This window comes from Mirounga angustirostris, unplaced genomic scaffold, assembly GCF_029215605.1.
Source record: "Mirounga angustirostris isolate CCGP_5_RB_7025 unplaced genomic scaffold, mMirAng1.0.hap1 SCAF_4, whole genome shotgun sequence".
Classification (NCBI taxonomy): Eukaryota; Metazoa; Chordata; class Mammalia; order Carnivora; family Phocidae; genus Mirounga; species Mirounga angustirostris.
In genome coordinates, this window is record NW_026991712.1 from 158725795 (window position 1) to 158748887 (window position 23093).

The window sequence follows — 23093 nt, forward strand, 5'->3', positions numbered from 1 at the left end:
GAAACAGGTACTCACTTTTCACTGGGGGCCCTAAGCCAAGAGCAGGTAAATGTGTAAGTACCAGGGGTCATCATGAGAGGTCAGCCTGCCTGAGAGGGAGGCTGAGACAGAAGGCAGAGCCCGGACATGTTACGCACCCAGCTCTAGCTGTGCCGAAAACCACTCTATCCACCTGACGGTTTAGTTATCCAGGCTAATAGGTTCCATTTTCTTTCTTTCTTTTTTTTTTTTTTTTCTTTAAGCTATAATGCATTAGGTTTTTGTTGTTTACAACCAAAAGAGTGCTGACTAATCCAAATTTCTTCATCCCAACCCCAGACCAGGTACCCCACCCCACTGCCACTGAACAGGAAAAGCAACCACCTCCTACTGAAAACTTTAATGAAACCAATAAGTTAATAAGTTAACAAAGTGAGGTACTTGCATGTCCGAGAACTGGGTTGTGGGGGGAACTCGGTCGTAGGAGGGAGGGCTTCATCCCAAATCTCCTTTGGTCACAGGGTAATCCCATTCTCCTGCCCCTCTCCACAGCTCTGTCTCTGAGGGGTTAGAGGGTGGCTCTCTGGGGACAGTGCAGTGCAGGTGAGGTGAGCCAGGACAGGCTCCATCCAGGGCATGATGGTCACATGCAGAGGGTCTGTTGGGGCAGAGGCTGGGCACCAGGGGGCTGAGCAAGATCCAGCCCCAGCCCTGGTGCTGGTGCATGCAGGTCCCCAGTCATGAGATGCAGGCAGCTGGGCCTGAGCCCCTGGTTCCCTGGCACCCCACAGAGGGTCACCATCGGTCCACTACCCATCATGCTCCTGCTCCCTGCATTAGCTTTGCAAAAGAGGGACAGAAGGGTCAGGATACCAAAGAGGTGCTGAGGGCCTGGAGTGGAGGGGGGGGACTTATGCCAGTATGGGGGGCTGCCAACTGAAGTGAAGAGTGAGGTGGAGAAGGCAGGGAAACAGGGCTTGTGAGTGTCAGATGCACAGCTCGTGCTGGCCAAGTAGGAGTGGCTAGATGCATTATTATTCTCTCAGGGAGGGACAGTGACTAGGAAGGGGGCAAGTCTAGTGGAAGCGGGCCTGATAACCACCCTGGAGAAGGGCCTGGGGTCTTTCCAGTGCTGTCCAGCTCCCCAGTGGTCTAGGCCTGAGCTATGCTGTAGGAACACCAAGGAGGGTCCTTGGGGGCAGCAGAAGCAGCAGTTAGGGCTCTTGGACCAGTGAGAAGTAGATGTTCTTGAGAAAAGGGAGCTGGTAAACCTCGGAGGTGAGGCCTAGAGAGGCCTGGGGTCACTTCAGAGCTCCCTCTCCTACTTAGATGGAGTGGCAGGCTTCCTCTTAGTGGACATCACCCTGCAAGGCCAGGCCACTGGCATCAGCTGCAGAGGCCCAAGGAAGGCTGAACGGCTGTGTGCGCACATCTCCAGGTGTGTGATCGTGTGTGTCAGGGAGTGTGAGACTTTCTGCATGTTCGGGGAAACTTTGGGTGACCATGGGAGCACTGTCCATGGGAGATTTGGAGGCAAATACAGAAACTTGTGCTATAATGTGTCTGGAGGGCCAAGGAGGGGAGTGGACATCCAGCAGGAAGAAGGAGCCCCTGGGAGGGGATACCTGCGAATGGGAAGAAAAGCCCAAGCACTGCCCTTGGGGAGGCAAGGGAGAAACAGGTCCCATGCTGGGTGAGGAGCGGGTGATAAGCCAAAGAACAGGGATAGGGGTCATGGCCAAGCAGCCTGAGACCAGCTATTGCTGGGGGCCCATCTCCCAAGAAGGGAGGGGCAGAGGGACCCCATGGGGGTCCCCAAAGTTGCATATTTAACATAGTTTGCATATATGGTGCCCAACTGCCTTGTGGCAGGGTCCTATGCTTGTGGGTACCTATGGGCACCTTGGGCCCACCCCCAAGTGGGGCGGGGACTTGGCGGGAGGGTTTCCCTGCTCGGTCCGAAGGGCGGGCCAGAGACCTCACCTTGCATAGCTGGAAGCTGGGTCAGGGCCCAGGACCCCAGCGCCCCACTCCCACTCCCGGGACAGTGCCCCTGCCAGGCGGGCCATGCAGGGCCTTGATGGAACGGGCAGGGCACTGGGGGGGCTCAGAGGCCGCGGGGCAGCCCCTGCTGCTGCCCTCCGTGTGGCCTGGCATCTCACGCTCCTGAGATGGGGCGGGTCGCTGGCACCCCCACGGCGGGTATCTCGCCCATCCAGACAGCTCAATACTGCATGTGGCCTCTCTCCCCGCAAGGGAGCAAGTTCAAGTAAGAGGAGTCCGGAGGCCTCAGGGGGCGGGTCCGAGCGCCAGGCCCAGGGGCTGGCCGTGTGCTGCCCCGCCCCTGAGAAGCCCCTCAGTCCATGTTGGTGCTGACAGAGCGGGAGATGCTGAGCGTCTGTGCGGAGACGGAGATGTCCTCGTGGTCCACAGGACTGTGGTAGTCGGAGGTGATGTCGGGGTCGAAGAGCGGCACTTGCACGGTGCCCAGGCTGGCCGAGGTGCCGGAGCGCAGGCAGCGCGAGTAGAAGCCCAACAGCAGGTCCAGCTTGTGCTCGATGGACTGCACCTGGGGGCGGGGCGCGGCTGGAGGCGGGGCTTGGGGGCTTGGGCGGGGCTTGAGGAGGAGCGCGGCCAGGAGGCGGGGTTTGGCCGGGAAGGGGCGCTTCTGGGAGACGCGGCTCCTCCCGCGGGAGGTGCGACCGGAAGGGCGGAGCTTGGCCGGAGGGCGGGACGAAGGTGGGAAGCTGGGGTTCATTCCCGGAGGGAAATTTAGTTGTGATTGGTTGGAATAGTCCGGGAGCTAGAGACAGACATCTGAGGAGGGCTTACACGGAAGTAGATGAAATTTAGAACGGGTTTATCTGAGACCACAGCCACCTGGAGGCGGGGCTTGGCAGGAGCGGGTGGGTTTATCGGGGTCGTCTAGCAGGAGTGGGCGGGCTTCCTGGGAGGCGGGACTTATCTGTGGGGCGGGGACCGGTGGGGCCCCGGACGCGTGGGCCCTGATCAGGCCTCCCTGGCTGGTGTGCTGGGCTGTGGTTCTGAGAAGTGCACCCTCCCTGTGCCCCGCGGCGTTCTGGAGCTTCTTGGTCGACGACCAGCTTCCGCCATACGAGCGAAACTCCATCCCATACTCACCTGCTTCTCCACCTTGACCACGCGTCCCATCATACTGATCTCATCCACCGCCTCCGTGTCGGAGGGTCCCTTGTCTCCCTTCTCTCGGGCCTTCCGGTCCCCGGACCCCCGGCCCACAATCTGGTCCACCCTGTGGAAGAAAGTAACTGTCAAAGGGTCCAGACACACGCCACCCGTCCCTCCCTCAAGAACTCTAGGTTGCCTGCTGAAAGGGGAGACACAGCCTGCACGGGTGGGAGGGGGCCATTTTGTCCTGACAAATGGAGACTGAGATGGATGGAGGGGCCGGGCCTCTGCTTTTTGGGTTTTCCAACTAGCCGCGCAGAGGGACCACACACAAGCATGACAAATAAAGCAACTTCCTGGTGGGAGGACAGGTGGGAAGTGGTGGACTGGGAAAAGAGAGACCCAAACGGGAATGCGAATTATAAGGTGGACAAGGCTGGAGCTGGTCCCACCTTATTTTTCTGCTCTCCCTTACAGCGTGATTCTTGAAAGCGTTTATCTTTGCCCACTGTCTCCAATTTCTCTCCTCCGTCTCTGTCTTAAACCTACTCCAGTCAGGCTTTCATTCCCACCATCTCACCAGAACTACTGTTGCCAAGATCCCAAATGACCTCCATGTTGCTAAATTCGATGATCAACTCTCAGGCCTCGTTATACTTGACCTTTTAGCAGCACTCCAGCACTCGGCACATCTGATCACCCTTCTTCCTGAGCTTCCTTCATGTGGGGTCGCAAACACTACCTTTTCCCGGTTCTCCTCCTACTTCACTGACTTCTCCTTCTCACTCTCCTTTGCTGGTTCCTCCTCTACCTCCATGAAGTACCGCAGGACCCAAGGCTCACTCCTGGGACCTCTTTTCTCTATGCACTCTCAGTAGGTGCCGTCTTCAGCTCCCGATTTGCAATTCCTCTGCACAGTGTTGACACAAATCTGTATCTCCAGCCCACAGCTCTCCTCTGAAGTCCACACTGCTCAGTCTAACTGCCAGAGCAACACTCCCTGTAGATGTCCAATGGGCCCCATAACCCAACAGCTCCCAACTCACCTGAGCCAAACCTGCTGCACTTGTTGCCTTCTCCGTGTCAACAAACGGCAACTTTTTCCTGTTGCTCGAGCTTCAACCCTTGGCTTCAGCCTCGACTCTCTTTTTTTCTCTTATACCCCATCAGAAAACTCTGTCAGCTCTACCTTTAAAATCTATCTGGAGTCTGCATACTTCTCCCCACCCCCACTGCTGCCACCTCGGTCCAAGTCCCCCTCATTTCTTGCCTGCATGTCTGAGGCAGGCTCCTGACTTCCACACTTGCTCCCTTATAGGTCCTCCTACGGTGCTCCTTTAAAAATACAGCTCAGATCTTGTCCACCCTTTGCTCTAAGCTCTCCAAGGCTTGCACCTCCCCCTGGATGAATGCCAGCGTGTGTGCAGTGGCCCACGGAGCTTTATACAGTCCAAATGCCATTCATCAGGCCAGAACAGACACGTTGGGTTCCTCGCTGTTCCTAAAACAACACCCCAGACACCTGCCCAAGCCTTTGCTCTTCCCTCTGAAAACTCTTAAACTGCCACAGGGCTGGTTGCCCCACCTTTCTTCTTGTTTCTCTCAAATGTCACCTTCTTACCTATTTAAAATCACAAACCCCAACACCCTAACCCTTATGTTTCTCCTTAGCTTTGATCATCATCTGATATCGTCTAGTTTCCATCTTATTTATCATCTGTTCTCTTCCACTAGAATAAAAGCTGCATGAGGGCAGGGACTCTTGCTTTCCACCAGAGCCCAACTGTCTGGCAAGTAATAAAAGCCCAATGACTATTTCTTAAGAGAACAAGAGAATGAATGGGCAGTGAGAATGCAGGCCACAAGAGGAGAAGGGCAAAGTGTAGGTGATTAGGGTCTTGGTGCAAGAATTCTTCCTATATGCTGGGTGGAGAGAAGAGGTGCGGGAGGGTTCCAGAGACAAGAGGTGGGCAGCATTGAAGACAATTTGCCTATCCCCTTGGGAGATGGGAGATCAATTATTTTAATCCCATTATTTTAGGACCAGGAAACAGTCATCTAAAGACGTCGCCCGAGGAGTGCAGGTCAGTAGGGTTCGCACAGAGGACGTGCGGCTGGGTCCTTCTTCAGGCTCGAGACAGGTGCCGGGCCAGGCCTCAGTGGCGCGCTGTGAGCCAGAAGCCTTGCCCAGGCCAGAAACTCCAGCTCCCGCAGCGGCCCCTAGGGGGCGCTCGCGGCTCTGTTCGGGCACGGGCGGGAGGCGGGTGGGGAGCTCGGGCCCTCAGTCCCCGCTTTGGGGCTGGGGCCTCGGCCTCACTGCCCCCGCACCCACCGAGCCTGCAGGCTCTTGATCCGGCCCAGCATGTCCAGGTGCCCCGCCGAGTACTGCTCGATGACGTCCTTCACGTCGTATGGTCGCAGTGTCTCCTTGAATTTCCTTTTGGCCACCAGGAATTTCAGGATCCTGCCGGGAAAGGGGGTCTCTGCGGGAAGGGATTCTTTTCCAGCCCCTTCTCCATCCCTTTGCTAACCTTTTGCCTAGCATGAAGGCACCTTCTGCTTGGGTCACTGCCAACAGCCTCTGCTGGGTCTCCCAGCCTCCCTGCCTCCCCACCACAGTCCACCCCTAGGCCCCGGATGTCTCTTGGGTATTTTTTTTTTTTTTTTAATGTGTCTAAATCTACAGTAGCATTAGCCTGGGAGCGCAGGGACCGGGCCTGGTTTCTTCCTGCTAGCTGGGACACAGGGCAGACATCTGTGAACACTGGTGATCAAGACCGCTTGGGGGAAGACATTTTTGCATTCACTCCACAAATGCTTGTTAGCACCACTGTGCTGGACCCTGGGCACCCAAGAGGCATCAGACCCAAACCCTGGTCTCAGGAGCCCTGTTCTGGAGGGACAGACAGGAAACAGGACACACAATTATGGGGTGACGAGGGCCATGTCAAGGAATGGAGAGAGTGGTCTGGGATGATGAGAAGGAGGGTCTCAGCTGGGGAGAGCAGAGGACAAGGCTTGATAGTGATACTTCCCAAGGGCAAAAGGGGGATGAAAAAAGGCTTTCTGGACACAGATAGAGGCATGTGAGTGAGATTCTGTTCAAAGTAGCCGGGACAGAATGTGAAGCTAAGGGGTTGATCCACCTGGGGAGGTGGGGTGGCATGTAAGAAGACAGAGAAAGAGATTGGCCTTGAAAAGGAGGTGCGGGCAGGGGGAGGAGGTACTCTGAAGAGCCCCGAATCCCTGGCAGAGACTGGGCAATGGGCGGCTGGGGTGGTGGGGAAGGGTTTCCTCTGCGTTAGCATGATCATTCTGCCCACCTGTGGGGGGGAATGCTCCAGAGGGGCAGAGTCTTGGGCAGGACAACCAGACCCAGGGGCTGGGCCTGAGCTGGGAGTGGGCAGCTGGGAGCAATTCAGGACTAAAAGGGACTTCAAGGTTCCAAGTCTGAGTCTAGAATAATTCCCATGGCTTAGGCAACGGGGTGGATGGTGGTGCCACTGCCTGAAATGGGAACAGGGAGGAAGAGCAGGTTTGGGGCATGCTGGGTGTGAGGGATCTGGGGGGTGACCAAGGAGACCTGACCTGGGCCAGGTGGCGGCTCGGGCGATGTGTTCCAGAAGCTGGTCACTTGGAGGAGAGAGACAGCATGTATAAAAAGGGGGTGGGGAGAGGCCTCAGACTCTCTGGGGAGTGGCAAGGGGCCCAGCTCACTCTGATTTTACAAGGAAAACAAAACAAAGAGGCTTGTGGGTAGATGCATCAGGCAGAGAGGAGAGGAGGTGAGCATGGAAGGCCTGGGCGTAAAGGGAGTCTCTGGAGCTACAGAGGGGCAGGCTGGAGACAGGGTCTAGGCCAGGACTCCACGCAGAGAAGCGTGGAAGCCAGAGCCATGGCTAAGGGGCTCAGGAGACTCTGGGCCACTCTTGTCAAGGCGGGGAGACAGCCAGTACAGCCAGCCTGACAGGGACTGGCAAACTTGTTTGACCAAGACCCACCATAAGAAATACATTTTACGGGGCGCCTGGGTGGCTCAGGCGGTTAAGAGTCTGACTCTTGATTTCGGCTCAGGTCATGATCTCAGGGTGGTGAGATCCAGCCCCCGAAGTCTTTGGACTCCACACTCAGCGGGGAGTCTGCTTGGGATTCTCTCTCTCCCTCTCCCTCTGCCCCTCCCCCTGCTTGGCTCGCTCTCTCTCAAATAAATAAATCATAAAAAAAAAAAACAGAAATATGTTTTACATCAGAAGCCAGTACACACACACACACACACACACACAACTGAAACAGGTTTCATCAACATTATTTGCCACTCCTATGGGGGAATGCACTCTACTATTTTCTATTCCTTTTTGTTGTTGCTGTTAAATGCTGACCATGGCCCACTAAACTGATTTCAGTAAGTTGATTTCAAACTGTTGTGACCTGTGGTTTGAAAAGCACTGCTCTGGAGGAAGCCCTGAGGGAGACAGACAAGCTGAGGTCAAGCCACCCAAGGAGAGAGGGAAACTTTGAGACACAGAAGCAAAAGGAGGATGAAACTGAGACACAGAGTTGGAGGGAAAGAGCACACAGGACAGACGCAGGGAGAGGCAGTGGCTGGTACACAGCTAGGGGGGAGGAGGGGAGAGATGCAGAGAGGACATTGCGGGTGGAGGAGAGGGACTGTGGTGGGCAGCCGAGCCTACCGCCCTAGCCAGCCAGCCCTCCAGCCGTGAAGAGGATGAGCAAACCCTGCTGGGAGCCATATGCCACCTCCCACCCCACCCACACTCCAGGGTCCCCGCCAGCCTGCTCAGCCAAGGGTGCCAGGCGGGCAGCAGCTGGTGTACCCGGGAGCTAGGCCAGGCCTGGCCATGAGGGCAGGCCCCAGATGGGGAGCAGCGATGGGTGACAGACGGATTCGGGGGGGGGGGCACCTCAGGCCTCAGACTCACCTGACGGAGCGGATGACCGTCTTCACAGCAGGTATGACGTCATCCACAGTGAGCTCACACTGGTAGCTCTTCTCTTCTGCCACTTCCTCCGAGGGGCCCTCTGGAAAGTTAGGGGCCCATGGTGGCAGCAGAAGGGGCCCCTCCCAACTCCTACCACCACCTGCCGAACCACCCTTAGAGATACCGATCAGGAGGTAGAGGCTCAGAAAGGGTCCAGAACCTTCCTGGGGGCACAAGGCAGACCAGGCTCCTGCCTCCCTGGCTGCATTACCCAGGTTGGAAAATTCTGGCTTCCTGCACACCCATCTGCCCTCTGACCAGTCAGGGTAAGAATCTGCCCAGTGGCCAGGTAAGTGGGAGTTGTTTTAGGGCACATCTGGTTTGGCCTGATGCAAATTAGGAAGGCCCACTGGTCCCACAAGGACAGTGAGCCTCAGAGACTAAGGGACCTGAGACCTCTGCACATAATCACACACACAGCTTTATCCTTCAGCCAAGAGGGAAGGAAGCTCGAGGGGCTGGCCCCCATGCCCAGCTCTGCTGCTGGGGAAGGCCCTGAAAGCAAGTCCTTCTGTCTCCGGGGAAGAGAAACGCTTCTCCCAGGCTGGTGCACTGCACAGAGAGCAGATGCTATCCTTGCTCCATGGGGGCAGGAGAGGGTGGAAGGCCAGGCAGCTTTTGGGCAGGGAAGCGGGGGCCCTGGGCACCAGCCATGCCCAGACTCTCATAGATCAGCACCTCCCAAAGACTGGTTTGTGGGATTCTGTAACTTTCCAAGAAGTGGCAAAGCCAGGATTCAAACCCCAGCAGCCTGGCTCTAAAGCCTGCACTCTTCCCCACTACCGAGCGCCACCTTCTGCATTCTCATTAGATTCTTGAACAGTCTTGAGCCCAGCAAAGCAGGTGTTATGACGCCCAATTCACAGACCAGGAGACCAGTGCCCAAAGATGGTCAGTCCGTTATAGAGCTGAGACTAGAACCATCTTTCCACCCCTAGCCCAGACTCTGTCCCTGCCCCGCCCACCACAGCAGGTAGGTCCTGGGCCCCAGGCCCCCAGGGGCTCACCCTCAGCAGAGGTGCGGGGTTTGAGTCTCAGGGAGGCCCGGAAGCGGGTGCGATCGTTGAAGCTCCAGCTTTTCTGCACCTTGGTGGGGCTGGCGGCCTCGCCCACCTGCTCGCTGCTTGGGGAGGTGGGCATCGGCGGAGGGGCCAGGTGCTGCTTGGAGGGGCCTGTCCGTCGCTGAGAGCTGCCCATGCGGATGCGGTCCTTGATGCCCATCCGGCTGCTGGCAGGGCAGGTCAGGTGGGGGAGAGAGCCACGTTAGCCAGAGCTGGGGATGGGTGTGCGTGGGGACACGGCTGACTTAGGACTTGGGGGTGGCTACTGGGTTTTGACTCTCCACCAAGTGGAGACTTCCTGGGATGGAACAAGGGTGTGGCGAAGGGGACCCTGACCCCTACAGGAAGCTGATGCGTGGTCAGTCTGAGCAGGTCCCCTCCCTACCCCCATCTCCCACCCCTCATTTTCGCAGACAGATATAAGGGGTGCACAGGAGACAGATGTCAGAGCGGAAGGAGTGAGAGAGACCCAAGAAGGGAGTCAGAGACAGACAGGAGGATGGGAGAGCTGGGCCTGGCACAGCTGGGTGGGTGGAGGTGGAGGTGGCCACCCCTTTGGGCACAGACAGGCTGCTGAGGGATGGAGAGGCTCACCTGGCCATGCACACTGAGAAAGGCCTCCAGGTCCTCATGGTACACAGAGGCAGGCTGTGTGGAGTTGGGGTGTGTGTGTGTGTGCGCGCATACATGCGTGCATGCCGTGTGACAGTGTGGGTACCCTGGTACTAGTGTATCTACATGTGTCAATGTATATTTTCCTCCTTTCCTACTGGAGCTCTTTGATCCCACACTGGTCAGTCAGGTCAGGGCTTTAGGACCCAGTCCAGCTTTGCAGGCAGAACATTGCAAAACTCCAAAGGTCTGCATCACACAGGCTTCAGCATAAACAGGGCTGCCCAGGGGTGCAATGAGCCGGCTGCAGAGGGCCTTGGCCTTGTGGGTCTAGCTGCTGGGCCCACATATACGCCCTGGACATGTTTGGTGCCCACTCTCCTGGTGAAGGTCTTAACCTGTGTTTCTGTGGTCTCCCCTGCCTGAGTTCTGCCTACCTAGATGGAGTTCACCCTCCCAGCTCCCCAACCCCCACTGCCTAACGAACCCCCATTTTAACAACACCTACACACGTCTGTGTGCATGGGAACACACATGTGCGTGTCTGTGCGTGTGCTCAGACCTCCCTTCCCACACCCCAACTCCCCACCACAACCCCAAACCTTGCGGAGGCCCCAGGTTGCCCAGGACAGGCCCTGGTTAGCCATACCTGGTAGAGTAACTCTATGTCCAAGAGTTTTAAGGACCATATTCTCACTGTGTGAGTAGGATGTATGCAAAGGTCCCCCATCCCATGCCCTGGAGTGTCACCACTGCCTCCCTGCTGTGGCTTAGACAGGTTGGGGGCCCTTCCACCCCAAATGTCCAGGGCCCTGGCTCAGGAAAGCACCAGCCAGTCTTGGAGGAGGCCTAAGGTGTAGCATGGATTGGGGGAGGAGACTGTGTCACCTACTATCAAGGACTTTCAGGTCAAGAGTTGACCAGAGGACAGATTCTGGTTTCAGGGCTGGATGAGAGCTAGCGTCCCCCATACCCTGGGCATGGGGTACAGAGTACAGAGCCAAGGTACTGAAGTGAGGAAGATCTCGAAACCAGGGGCACCTTCGGAAAGGCAGCCAGGATGTAGGGCCATCCTTAGGAGTAGGGACCTCTGCCCTTCTAGAAGGGAGAAGTTATAGGTCATGGATTGGGGCCCCGAGGATATCAGAAGGGAAGGACGAGGCAGCCCCACAATCCAGCATGCCGTTTGCTGGCCCAGGATCCCCTCAACACATCCCAGAGATTCCAACCAAAGTTTGAGGTTGGCTCTCCCAAACTTTCCTCTGCAGAGCCATTCCTTCAGGCTCTCCTCATGCTGGCAAGCACCCCCCACCCGCCCGGCCCGTGCAACCCCTCCCTCTGTCCTCCACTCCTCCAAGAGGGAGAGCAAGAGGGGGGTGGAGAAGGCCCTGACACATAGCCAAGGGCCTGGAACTCCGGATCTCTGCGCCCAGCACATTACTCCAATGACATTCTGGGGGAAGGGTGTGACCTCCCTGTCATGAGAAGTATACAAGCAAGACTGAGCTTGCTCTCAGCAGGACTTGGGGAGGAAGGGGTCTGGAGGCTTGTACTAGAGGCCTTGAAAGGTCCCTTTCCAGCTCTGATTCTGCGATGGTTGAAGGAGCTTCCAGCCTGGTTTGTGGGGTTCTGTAACTTTCCAGCCAGCCAGAGGCCCTGGGCTCCTCTTCAACGTAAGAAGGCACTGTTTTCCCAGGGGTGGCCCTGGATTCCAGCTCCTTGGGCAAGGCCCAGGAAATGGCTCACGTCAGCCTCTCTGGAGCCTAAAAGCTCAAACAAAATGGAAAGAAACCTGGCAAGCGGTGGACATCGGAAGAACTTCCCGTCCCGGGCTCCTCAGCACACGCGCAGTCCTGTCTGAATGCCTTGGCCCTTCCAGCTCTCTCTCGGCCGCTTTGTGGGGTGGGCTCCACATTTACCATCCCTAGGTTACAGACTGGGAAGGAGGGAAAGTGACCTGCCCAAAGTCCCAGAGCCCCTGTGGATGCAGTAAGGATCAGAACCCGGTTTTTTCTGACTTGAGACACTGTTCTTTCTCTGGAACTAAGGATCAGGAGAGCGTCTAGGGCGGTAACCACTGGAGGCAATTTTGCTCACTAGGCCCCAATCCATGAGCAATGTCTGGAGACATTTTTGGTTGTCACTTTGGAGGGTGTTCCTGGCAACTGATCGAGGCCAGGGAGGCTGCGAAACGGTGCTAAATAATGCTTGTGACAACCCCCTCCCCCACCAACCAATGAAGAATTCTCCGAACCAGACTTCCATGGTGCCGAGGTTGAGAAACAGGTCTAAGGGGTCTGTTGATGCCTGGGACACAGATGGGCTAGGCTTGACTGAGGCTATCCTTTGGCGGAGGGCAAGCTCTGGACACAGGCTGCCCTCTGACTGCCCTGCTGGGTCAACCCCTGTGCTCACATCCACAAGGAATGACTTTAAGGATTCCATCTGCTACCAAAGGCCAATCACATGGGGACAAGAGGCAGCCTACCCCTTCTGATGCTGCATACAGCCCCTCTCTTCAGGACTGTGGATGCAGCTTCATCGCTGGCCCCTCTGCCCCGGCCTTGCCCTTCCTGCCCATCGTGCCCACACAGCCAAAGTCATCTTGCAAAAGGGCAGGTCTAACCCAGGGACTCCTTGGCTTAACCCTTCAGGTGTGTCCCCATTTCCATCAGCCATGGTTTCCAAGCTATTTTTAAAAATAAGACCTTAACTGCTCAACATACCACACTGAACAAGGCCAACCATTTATATAGCACTTCCTATTAGCCAGGCACATTTTGAGTGGAAGCAGATGCAATTACCATCCGCATGTTACATCTGAAGAAACTGAGGCACCCAGGGCTTAAGGTGATGTTCCCCTTGCTAGCAAGTTGTGGCCAGGTTTGGATCCAGAACACTAGTTTCTAAGAGGCACTGTCTCTTGGATGAGCAGCCAGGAGCTCTGTCACCTATGTACTTATGGGCCTCTCAACCCACAAGGCTCCAGAAGCACTTTTGGGCAACCCAAGACTCAAGGAGCCCAGGCTGCCAGGTAGGGCCTACAGGATGGCGCTCATACAGGACTTTGGGGTTCTTCATGATCCAGCTCTGCCCCCGACCTCACTCCTGACCCCGCACTCTCTGATCTGGCCATGCTGGGCTGCCTGCTCCTTCCCCACGGCTGTTCTCTCTCTCTCTCTCTCTCTCTCTCTCTCTCTCTCTCTCTCTCTCGCCTCCTCACCATGATGCACCACGTGATGCATGCCGCTTCCTTGGCCTGGGATGCCCTCCCCCACGTCCACTCCTTTTTGGGGCCTCCTCTAGGTGAAGGGCCTGACCCTGGCTCTGTAGCACCTCTGCTTCCTCCTTTCATTGCATTCATCACACTGAACAGCCCTTGCTCTTTGCAAGCCTCCAGGTGCCATCTTTCATTCATCCCTGTGTCTAGTGCAGGGCCCAGCACGTGGTGGTGATGCGGCTATCCAAGCTGGGCTCTAGAGTTAGTGAAAGAGGAACCAATCCCAGCTCCTCCAGGCATAGGCTAGGTCCCTAGGGGGGGCAGTGGGAAGCCAGGGAGCTAAACCCAAAGCCCGGCAAAAGTCAGAGTGGGAAGGACCCTCAGAGAGCCTCTAGTTCAATCTGCCCATTCCACACATAGGAAACTGAGTTCCAGAGAAGGGAAGCAATGTGACCCAGATCACACAGGGGGTCAGCGGCAGAGCCAGAACTCATCCCAACTCTCCTACAGATGTCCCTCGTGGCAGAGTGGGCCCCAGGCCCATGCCCCCGACCTGGCAGAGGCCTCCCCAGGAAGGTAAGAGGCTCGTCAGGGCCCCAAGGCAGACGGCAGGCGGCAGGCACATGCACCTTGTCCTTGGCCTATCCTGTCCCCCTCTCCAGCCCCCGAACCGGGTGGGGCAAAGAGGAGTGGGGACAGGAGGAGCAGGCGAGGGGGTACCTCGGTCTCCAGCTGGCGTGGATCCGAAAGAAACTCCGTTTATTACTAAACATCTGGCTGGAAGTTGAGAACAAGACACAAACAGAGGTTAGTGGGAAGAGGGCAGGTGGGCAGAGCATGGGGAGCTGCCAGGATGGGGCTGGCTTCCTGCGGCTGGTGGGAGAGAAGAACCCCCACCCAAAGCATCCTCCAGCCCGCATCCCCAGAATGCAGAGATTCTCAAGATTTGCATCAGGATCTCCTGGGCAGCATGTTAAATATGCAGAGTTCTGTGCCTCTCCCCTAGAGATTCTCATTCTACGGGCTTGGGGAGAGGTCCAGGCATCTGCATTTTTTAATGAACACCCCACCGATGCTGATGCAGGAAGTCAGTGGACCGTGCCTTGAGAAACATCGTCTTAGCGCCTCATTGAAAAACCTCAAAGAGAGGAGGTGCTGGCCTTGGCAAGACCATCCCCCAGGAAGTCCTGCTTTTGGAAGTCCTGGAAATGTGTTCAGCCTGGGTCCATCCACAAGGGCCACTGAGGGTGTGGCCAACCAGGAGAAGTGTGTATGTGTATGTGGGGGTGTGGAGGTGGGGCTCCTGTCCAGAGCACCCACCCCATGGGGCCCAGACAACCAAGAGTAAGGATATGGCCATTTGGCCTGAGCCTGGTGACTGATGTCCTAGAAGTCACAGCTCAGCCTCCTGGGGTGCCTGGGAAGAAGGGACACTCCACCACCATCACCATGAGCCCTGGCCACACAGACACTGCAAGGCAGACGGACACAAGGCTGGGAGTTAGTGAATGCCAAGCCCTCGGCAGTCATCTGGTCCTAGGCTTTGGGGGACTCAGAGCCCCGGAGCAGTTGTGGGTGGGAGAGGTGCTGGGCTCCAGGTTCGTCTTCGTTTTCAGCACCTTCCTATCCAGGCCAGGTAAGACCAGAGCAAACTGGAAGCTCCAGAGAGCACGGGCCCAGACCCTGGGCAGGGTTGCTCAAATTTAAGCTGTGGCTGGATGGAGGTGGGGGTAACACTGAAGGGCCTTCAGGCAGGGACAGAGAATCTGACCCAGGGCTGCACTGTGGACTCTCTTCCAGGGAGTTCCCAGCCTGGCCTGGCCAGTCATGCTGCCCCTCCCTCCAGCCCCTGACCTGGAGGGACCCTCCATCTCCCTGCTTCCTGTCCAGCCCCTGGCCAGAGATGCCCTCACTGAGCACAGGGAAGAAAGAAATGCTGCTCCCAGCATCCTCTGCACCACCCACCCCCCACCCCCCACCCCCTGTTCCCCAGGTCTTTTCAGCCTGGAGAACCCAGAGCCCCTGATCAGCCTAAATATCGCTGATGTTCTGCCTAGGATCCAGAGGCCCAGTGTGACTCGATGACTTTCTCAAGGACACACAGCCTCAGGTGTCAGAGGCCTGCTTTCACCACACTGCCTCCTTCTGATCGCTGAGTGGCTGGCGTCTTCTCCCCTCCCTTGTTCTGGGCCCAGGGCTCAGAATCACACCTGAGGCTCAAGGCCCAGATGTCTACCTGGCTGATCGGGGATGATGTGTGAAGATGAGACAAAACAAAGAGATAGGGAGGGAGCAGGGGAGGAATGGAGGGTGGGGTTGAATCCTTGACCTCAAAGCTATACCTCTGCAGGAGCAGCCCCTTTCCCGTACTGTGAGTCAGTGAGCTTCCCTTCTCCAAAAGTGCCTGAAATTCCACTACTTTGAACATTTATGTGGGGGTAAGCATTGTCCTTTCTTTGTTCTTCTTTCAAGACGCAAAAGCTCCAGGAGAGACAGGTGAAGGGAAAAGAGACTGTTAGGAGCAGCAAAATGTCCCTCAGTAAGGAAGAAAGGCATTATGGGAGAATCCCAAGAGGACCCTCTGGGATTAGCCAAGCTGTGGACAAGGGTTGCACAAGACAAGAGCATTAGTCATTGGCTGAGTTTACGGAGGTCCTACAGCGGTTCTTAGTCACAGAGCGCTCTCTCCAGGTAGCACCTCGTTCCCAAGAGGCAAGTTCAGTGGCGAGCCCCTTCTAGAAAACATGCTGGGGGAGGGGGTTCCCTGCCCTCACGCCCCAGAATGGTGCCCACGATTACCTGAGCCGTAAGCACCTGTGGCCAGAGGCCTCCTCCTCTCTCCAGCTGCCCGGGAGGGATGGGGGTGCAGGGGTAGAAGAGTGAGGGGACGTGGAAACAGAGAAAGAAAGAGGACAAATGGAATGAATGGGGGAGGTGCCGGGAAAGGGCAGTGTGGATATGTCCCCCGCTCAGACCCTTAGAGCCCCAGGTGACAAGCAGGTGAGTCCAGCCTGGCCGCTCCAGGGAGGCTCTCAGTCTGTAACTGTCAGGCCATCCGACGACAACTGCCCAGGCCTCATGACAAGGCCTGGGAGTCCCCAGAACAGGCTGACACCCACATGGTGGCTGCAGGCAGGTCTGAGAGAGGGTGAGACAAAGAATGGAAGAGGAGGAGGAGAAGCGAGAGGAGGTGGCGGCCCCGGGGGGCCCCTACCTTTCCCCAGGGCAGAAGGAGGCGCTGCCCGGCCGCTGGCAGGTGGCAACGGGCGGGTAACGGGAGGGCGCTCCATCAGGTACCGGCGCCCGCCGCACCTCCAGGGGCCGCAGGCCCCCATTTCGGGCCCGTTGCACGTGCTCAAACAAGAGGGCCAGCTCTCTGCAGGAGAGGGCGCCATCAGCAGCAGGCAGGGCCCTGGCACCGCCCGCTCACCTGGTGGGCACCGAGCTCTGGAGCTCAGATCCTGCCAGGCTCTGCCTCTAGACACCCAGCAGTGCTCAGCAGACACCCCAAGCCAGAACCGGCAGGGGAGGGGGTGGGAGACACTAGCCTTCCTCCCTCCCTTTCTGCGCTCAGTTCCTGGGAAATCCTCAGGGCTGCTGAGTACGGTTGTGCAGGTTGGGCACAACTTGAGGGCACTCTCAGAAGGCGGCAGGTGGGAGCTTGGATCTAACCTACTCTCTGCTCATCAAGCGGAGCGCCTAGACATGGAGCTGTGCCTCCTTGGAGGCCAGCAGCCACCCTGAAATCTTCACCCTCCAGATCTGACTGGATTTTAGGGGGAAACTGAGGCTCAGGAGAGAGACTTGATAGGGTAGCTAGACCAGCTTCCCACTCCAGCATCCACTCCTGCCACTGGGTTCTTGGAGATTAGATTTGGGGCTCAGCTTCTTCCTAACTCCCCAGGCCACTTCCTGTTTCCATAACCGAAGGACAATATCTCCCCTCTGCCTTCCCATTATATGGACAAGGAAACCGAGCTCCAAGGAGCAGAAGGTCCGTGAACCTAGAATCTCTAAACCAAGCTCTGTCCCTCTTACCAGAGGACCCAATCTACCCCCAAATCTTCCCTCCCCCTCACATACACCCTACAAACCAACCCCAGTCCCACTCCCCAGGGCCTGGCCTTGAGTCCTTAGAGCTACCCCTGGGAAAGGGAGGCTCCTTCCAAACCAACTACCATGCCTGTCTCTGAGGTGGGAGTTGCCTCTGCCAAGTGGAGGTGGGGGGGGACCCAGTGTGATTCTGGGAGCCCCCCTCCCAGCCCCTTCTCTTCTGCTCCTCCCCGAGGAAGCCCCTGGGGCCAGGAGGGAGCAGGGAAGGGGAGCCAGGTGTAGGGGTGAGTGGGATCACGCAACAGCTGCTCTGGCTAATGAGGGAAAAGGCACCCGCAGAAGCGCTGAGCACAGCAGCCTAGCCCAGCCTCTCTCTTGATTCCCTGCCTGCCCGTGGGACTGAGCCACACTCTGTGCTCTTCATTCCTGCCCAAGGGCCTGGCCAGGCACCTGGCCACACAGACCTTGGTGATGGCTATTAATAATCCTCTGCATGCAGCCACCCCCAGGTGCAGCCTTACCCCAGCCCGGGCCAGTGGGATGAACCCGCTTCTGGGCACTAGGGCCCGGAAAAGTCGGGGCCTATTCACACACCGGGGTGCTGGACTCTGGCGCACACGTTCTTGCCCGTACCGCGCTTTCTCTCCCCAGCTGCAGTCTGCCAGGCTGGCAAGGGCTAACCCGACCCTCAACTCAGACAGAGGGGAGACGAGCTGGGGGCGCCACGGCCCTGAATGGCGGCACTATGGGCTAGCATGCGGACTGCCAGTTCTCCAGAGCCCGGGGTGCAGCCGGCGGGCGGGGCTCTACCCCGTGCCCTGTGCCCAGCGTCCCCCACCTTCCCGGGGAAGAGCGAACTGGGAGAGAAGACGCTCCGGGCTCTGCATTACACAGAATGTGCAGAGCCAGCCCCAGATACTCCTTTGGGAGCCGTCACCCCTTTCCCACCCTCCAGGGCCGAGTTCCAGCCACCTGTCCCCAAGCGGGCATGACGACCAGCCACCGCCCCCCGCGCCCCACGTCCCCCTGCAGCAGGGCCTACCTGAAGGACGGGAGGATACTGTCATAGTAGTACCAGGTGGCCGTCAGGTAGGCCCGGCTCGTGTCGGTGGAGTACAGACGCCATGCAGCCTGCCGTGTGAGGGGAGGGAAGGGGGGACACGGCATCAGCGAAGCCTCCCCGCCCCTCATCAGCCCTCCACCCTCAGAGGACCCAGTCCTTGGGTCAGCGGAAGGAGACCCAGAGCCAGAGGCCAGTTCCAATTCCATAGCCACTGGCAGGGCCAGACAGAAACAGAGGCCCAGAGAGAAAGGACTTGCCCAAGGCGGGGAGCAGGGGTCCAAGGTAAGAGCTGGGCTCTGTCATCGGGCAGACGTGGCTTCCAGGCCAGGCTTTGCCCTTTAGTCGCGTGGGCAAATGAAGTAAAGCTGCAGAGCCCCGCCTACCTCATCTGTGAACTGGATACAATAGTACTTACCTAAGAGCCTGATGTGAGGATTAAAAGGGCAAATGTCTGTTAAGTGCCCAGCACGGTGCCTGCCACAGAGAAGGCCCTTAATACCAGGCTCCCCTGTTCAGCCCTCCTGGCATCCCCCGTGACCCCAGCCAGTAAGTATCTGTTCATCGTGTATTTGAGGAATGTTGTCTTTCTCTCCCCCTAGACTCTAAGCTGTGTCTTGGTCACCACTGTATCCTTTGGCACATGGTAGGTGCTCTGCAAAGGTTTGGAGAATAGAAACTGAGTGAATTCTTAGTACTACGAATAAATCCACCTCATCTTTCCCAGCTGCCTGTCACTGCCCACGGGGTCGAGGAGGGAAGGGAAGAGCATCCCCGACCAACCCCTCTGCATCCAGGGACTGGCAGGATTTCCTCTGCAGCAGGAGGGATGAGGGGTGGACAAGAGGAAGGACTGTCCCTCTGCCTCCAGGTAAGAAGAAGAGCCAAGGAGGGACTGTGAGTGCGGTGATTAGGGAGGGCAGGGAGGGATGGACTAAGCCTAACTGAGCCCTGGAGAACCCCCCTTCTTTGGGTGCCTCTTGTCCTTAAGGGACTGCCCACTGCTGACCTCACTGGCCAGGCACCCTCCTAGGACAGGAATATTTTTACTTCCTGCTTGTCTAGGCCCCTGGCTTGAGCTGGGGAGCAGCTCAATGAGCTGTCTCATTAATTATGGGCACCACAATACCAGCTGTCTCTTGGCATGGACAGTGCCAGCCGCCTGCCCCTGCGGTGCCCCTTGGAAGGCCAGCTCCCGGGGGACGACGGCCATTGTGCCCCACGGGAGGACGGCCATTGTACCCCACGGGACGCTGGGCTGGTGGCTGGAAATAGCAGGGATGGGGAGGGGGTTCCACCCTGGGAGGAGAGATAAGGGGGTGCTGAGTCAGACTTGGATCGGGGAGTGCGAGCGTGGCATGCTGGGAGCAGGCCAAGGTGGGATGCGCCAGTATTCCCCAAACTACTTCCCGCAGGGGCCGCTCTCGCACACGCCGACTAGAGAGAAGCCAGGGCTGAGTCACAGAGTCCCCCCAGAATCGGAGCTCTTGCCTCTCCCCACCCCATGCCCTATCAGAATGGCTCAGTGCAGTGGGGGAAACTGAGAGCACACACTCCTGGTCTTCTGATTTTCTTCCCACCCCTCTGGTTGCTCCTTCTCTGTCTCCTTGACTGGCTCAACTCTGCTGGCCCAGTCGCTGAATGCTGAGGTTCCTAAGGGCTCCGTTCTGGACCATTTCCTCTCCTCCGTCTTTGCTCTCCACACTGGGCGAGCTCCTCTGTGCCCCGGGCTTCATTACTGTCCAGGTGCAATGGTTCTAACACAGCCCCGTCCTCTTAGCTACAGACCCGGATGTGCAGCTGCCTCGCTGGGGGGCTGAGGCCCCTCACGCTCTACGTGCTCCCGCCAATCTCACATCCCTCCTGCCCCAATCTAGTCCCCCTCCAGTGGGGAGGGCCATCAATCATCCAGTTGGGCAAGCCAGAAACCTGGAAGTCACCTGCCACGCAGCTCCCTCACCCTCTCCCTCACTCCTGATGCCACGAATCTCACCTCCTAGATATACAGAATCTGCCCACTTCTTCCCGCCTCAACTGTTGTGATACCAGTCCAGCACCCTGCCTTGCCCAGACAGTTGTCAGAGCCTCGTGTCATCTCCCACGCACACCTGGGGCCCTCTCCAATCCTTTCAAAACACAAATCTGATCATGTCACCCATTCCTCCTATTTCATACCTGTCAGGGGTTCTTCATTGCTCTCAGCAAAGTGTTAAACTCCTCTCTGTGGCCCTCAGGTCGGGGCCTTGCCCACTTACCCAACCCCTTCCACTATATACTCCTCCTTGAGCTTTCTGTCCCAGCCTCGCTAGCTGCCTTCAAGTTCACCAAACACACCACGCTCCCTTCCACCACAGGGCCTTTGCACATGCTGTTCCCGTACTTTGAATGCTCCCCCCCTTCACCTCTTCACCTATTTGACTCCTACCAGTCCTCCAGCTCTCAATTCAAGCATCAATTTCCCAGGCTCATCATCCCAGAGCTCCCCTTCAAGGTCAGATCGGGCCAGGACCCTGTTAAATACTCTTCAGAGAACTATTCTTTCTTTCAAGGTGTTTGTCTCAGTTTATAGTTACAACATTCACTTGTGTGAGTGCTTGGGGAATGAACTGGTGTTGGGAGCAGTGCGGGCTTACTGATAACGGCACAGCCTTTCGGTGGCAGGACAAGAGGCCCTAGACCCCACTCCACTGCCGGTCACATAGAGCTGGGGCTGGAGCGGGACTGTGGGGCAGCTCTGATGAGGCCCGAACTAGGCCTGTGGCGCAAGGGAAGTTTCTGACAGTCCCCCTTAGCATCCTAGCTCTAGCCCTGACTTGGCACGTGACCCTGGAGAAGTCACATCTGCTCTCAGAGCTTCAAAGTGGAGTCACAGTTGCAAAACTGGGACACCTGGGTCAGCATAGAGGAGTTGACACGCCAGTTCGTTTCAGGGGCTTCCTGGGCGTCTTGTACCTGGATGAGGTTGGCTGCAGGCATCCTCCTCTTCTCGAAGTGCTTCTGACGGTGCTGCTCCTGCACCTTCAGGGCAAAGCCAGAGCCAAGGATGCCCTAGGGGAAGAGGCGTCGTTGGGAGAAAGGGGCGGAGGGGGACGACAAGAGGAGAAGGTCTCCACCCCTGCCCCTCTGAGCTCTCCCCTCCCCCATCCCTGCAAATCCAGGAGAGGGGCTAAGCAGGCTCTGCCCCCAGGGCCCTCCCCGCCGGCCCGGGAGATCCTAAGTGCAGGGGGACTCACGGCAGGCAAGGCAAAGAAGGAGATGCCTAGTAAGGCGAAGCCAGCAGCCAGGACCCTGCCTAGCCATGTGTGGGGTGTCTTGTCACCATAGCCAATGGTCGTCAGAGTGATCTGGGGACACAAAGAGTTTACCCTCAGGAGCCACCCACAAGAGCTTGTTGGGGCACAGGCAGGTGGGAGCCTGATCACGAGGGGGGTGCCCTATGGTCGTCCACAGGGGCTGGTTAGGGGCATAGATGGATCATCGCTCCCCTTCCCTGCCCTGTGCTGATCGGGGTGAGGTGGCAGGGGCTGGGTGTGAGGAACTAGATGGAGCACAAGCAGATCTACTGGGGCAGGTTGGGGGCTAACACAGGGGCTGGTCACAGGGGGCCCCGGCCCTAGCTGAGAGGACAGGCTCGCTCAACCCTGAGTCAGAGGCACAGTGGTCACGCAGGGGAGGGTCTCAGGCAGAAGGGCAGCTCTGCATAGACCCTCACGCACCGTCCCCCACCAGAGCGAGTCCGCGTAGGAGGAGAAGTCGGAGTTGGCGTCCTTCTCGGCCAGATAGACCAGGAAGGAGGCGAAGATGAGCACCAGGAACCCGATGTACCAGGCGGTGATCAGCTCCTGCGAGGGCAGCAAGGGTGAGAACATTAGGGGGGCCGAGGGGGAGGGGCATGGGGAAGTGGGTCACCCTGTGCCCACCTGTCAGAGGTGGGCAGGTGGGAGGTTCCCACAATGACTTGAGAGAGGTGTTCTGGAGGGGGGAAAAAGTTCCCCTCCTCTCGGAGTTGCCTGACAGAGGCTCTGCCCGCTTTCCTTCCCCAGCTCCTCCCTTCAAGGAGACCCTCCCCGGCCTTCCCGCCTTCCCGAAGGGTGAGGCCCTCACAAAAACTCAGGGTACGCCCCGGCCCCGCCCTTGACCTTCCAGGTTCCACATTCAGATCTCAGTCCCCAGCCGCCCCACACCCCCAACATCTAGTCCCGCCCCCCCACACCCTGCCCCAGCTCCCCACTTTGCTGTACGCATAGACCCCCAAACCCAGAAGCTTCCAAGTGGGCCCCTCCAGCCCTACCCCTCAGGCCCCGCCTCCTGGCCTACACCTGCCCCCCGGACCTCGCCCCTGCCGAGCCTCAGAGACCGCACCCGTGAGCTGGCCCCTGCTGCCCGCCCCCCCCCCCCCGGTCCCCGCCCCCGCCGGCGCACCTTGCTGTGCGCGTAGACCACCGAGCCCAGCAGCTTCCAGGTGCCACCGCGGCGGTCCATGCGCACCATGCGCAGGATCTGCAGGAAGCGCATGCTGCGCAGCGCAGACGTGGCGAAGATGTTGCCCTGCGTGCCCGCAGCGATGACAGCCACCGAGGCCACGAACACGATGAAGTCTGCAGGACCAGGGGAGCCGAGGTCACGGCCATGCCGGGGAGCCAAGCCACCCCGCCAGGCTCCGAAGTGGGGGTGGGGGGTGCCGGGGCCGTCGGGGCGGGGGTGGGGGGGAATAGGGAGGATCCGTGGAATCTGTCAGCAGCCAGGGTCTGGGTCAGGGTGTCCACCCCGGGGCTTGGGGTCAGGGGGTCCGGTGCGGGTGGGCTGGTCTTATCACCGATGACACAGAAGGGCTTTCTGGCAAAGCGGAAGCGGCCCTGCCATCCTCGGTAACGGCAGCAGCACCCAGCGGACCAGACGCGGATGATGTACTCCAGGCCAAACACCACGATCATCACGAATTCCTGTGGGACCAGGGCCCT

General features: G+C 58.0%; 1 protein-coding gene across 1 annotated transcript in view; it reads right to left on the reverse strand.

The window, feature by feature from the left end:
- Nucleotides 1–364: 364 nt before the first annotated feature.
- The window catches only part of KCNQ4 (potassium voltage-gated channel subfamily Q member 4), a 52906-nt gene continuing 30177 nt past the window's right edge, over nt 365–23093 (reverse strand). Inside the window, 12 exon segments of the mRNA XM_045897961.3 lie at nt 365–2548; nt 3121–3250; nt 5459–5590; nt 8067–8166; nt 9134–9354; nt 16234–16395; nt 18115–18203; nt 21085–21180; nt 21366–21476; nt 21849–21974; nt 22555–22730; nt 22949–23075. Coding sequence (XP_045753917.1) covers nt 2336–2548; nt 3121–3250; nt 5459–5590; nt 8067–8166; nt 9134–9354; nt 16234–16395; nt 18115–18203; nt 21085–21180; nt 21366–21476; nt 21849–21974; nt 22555–22730; nt 22949–23075 — 1683 coding nt within the window. The 3' untranslated portion in view covers nt 365–2335.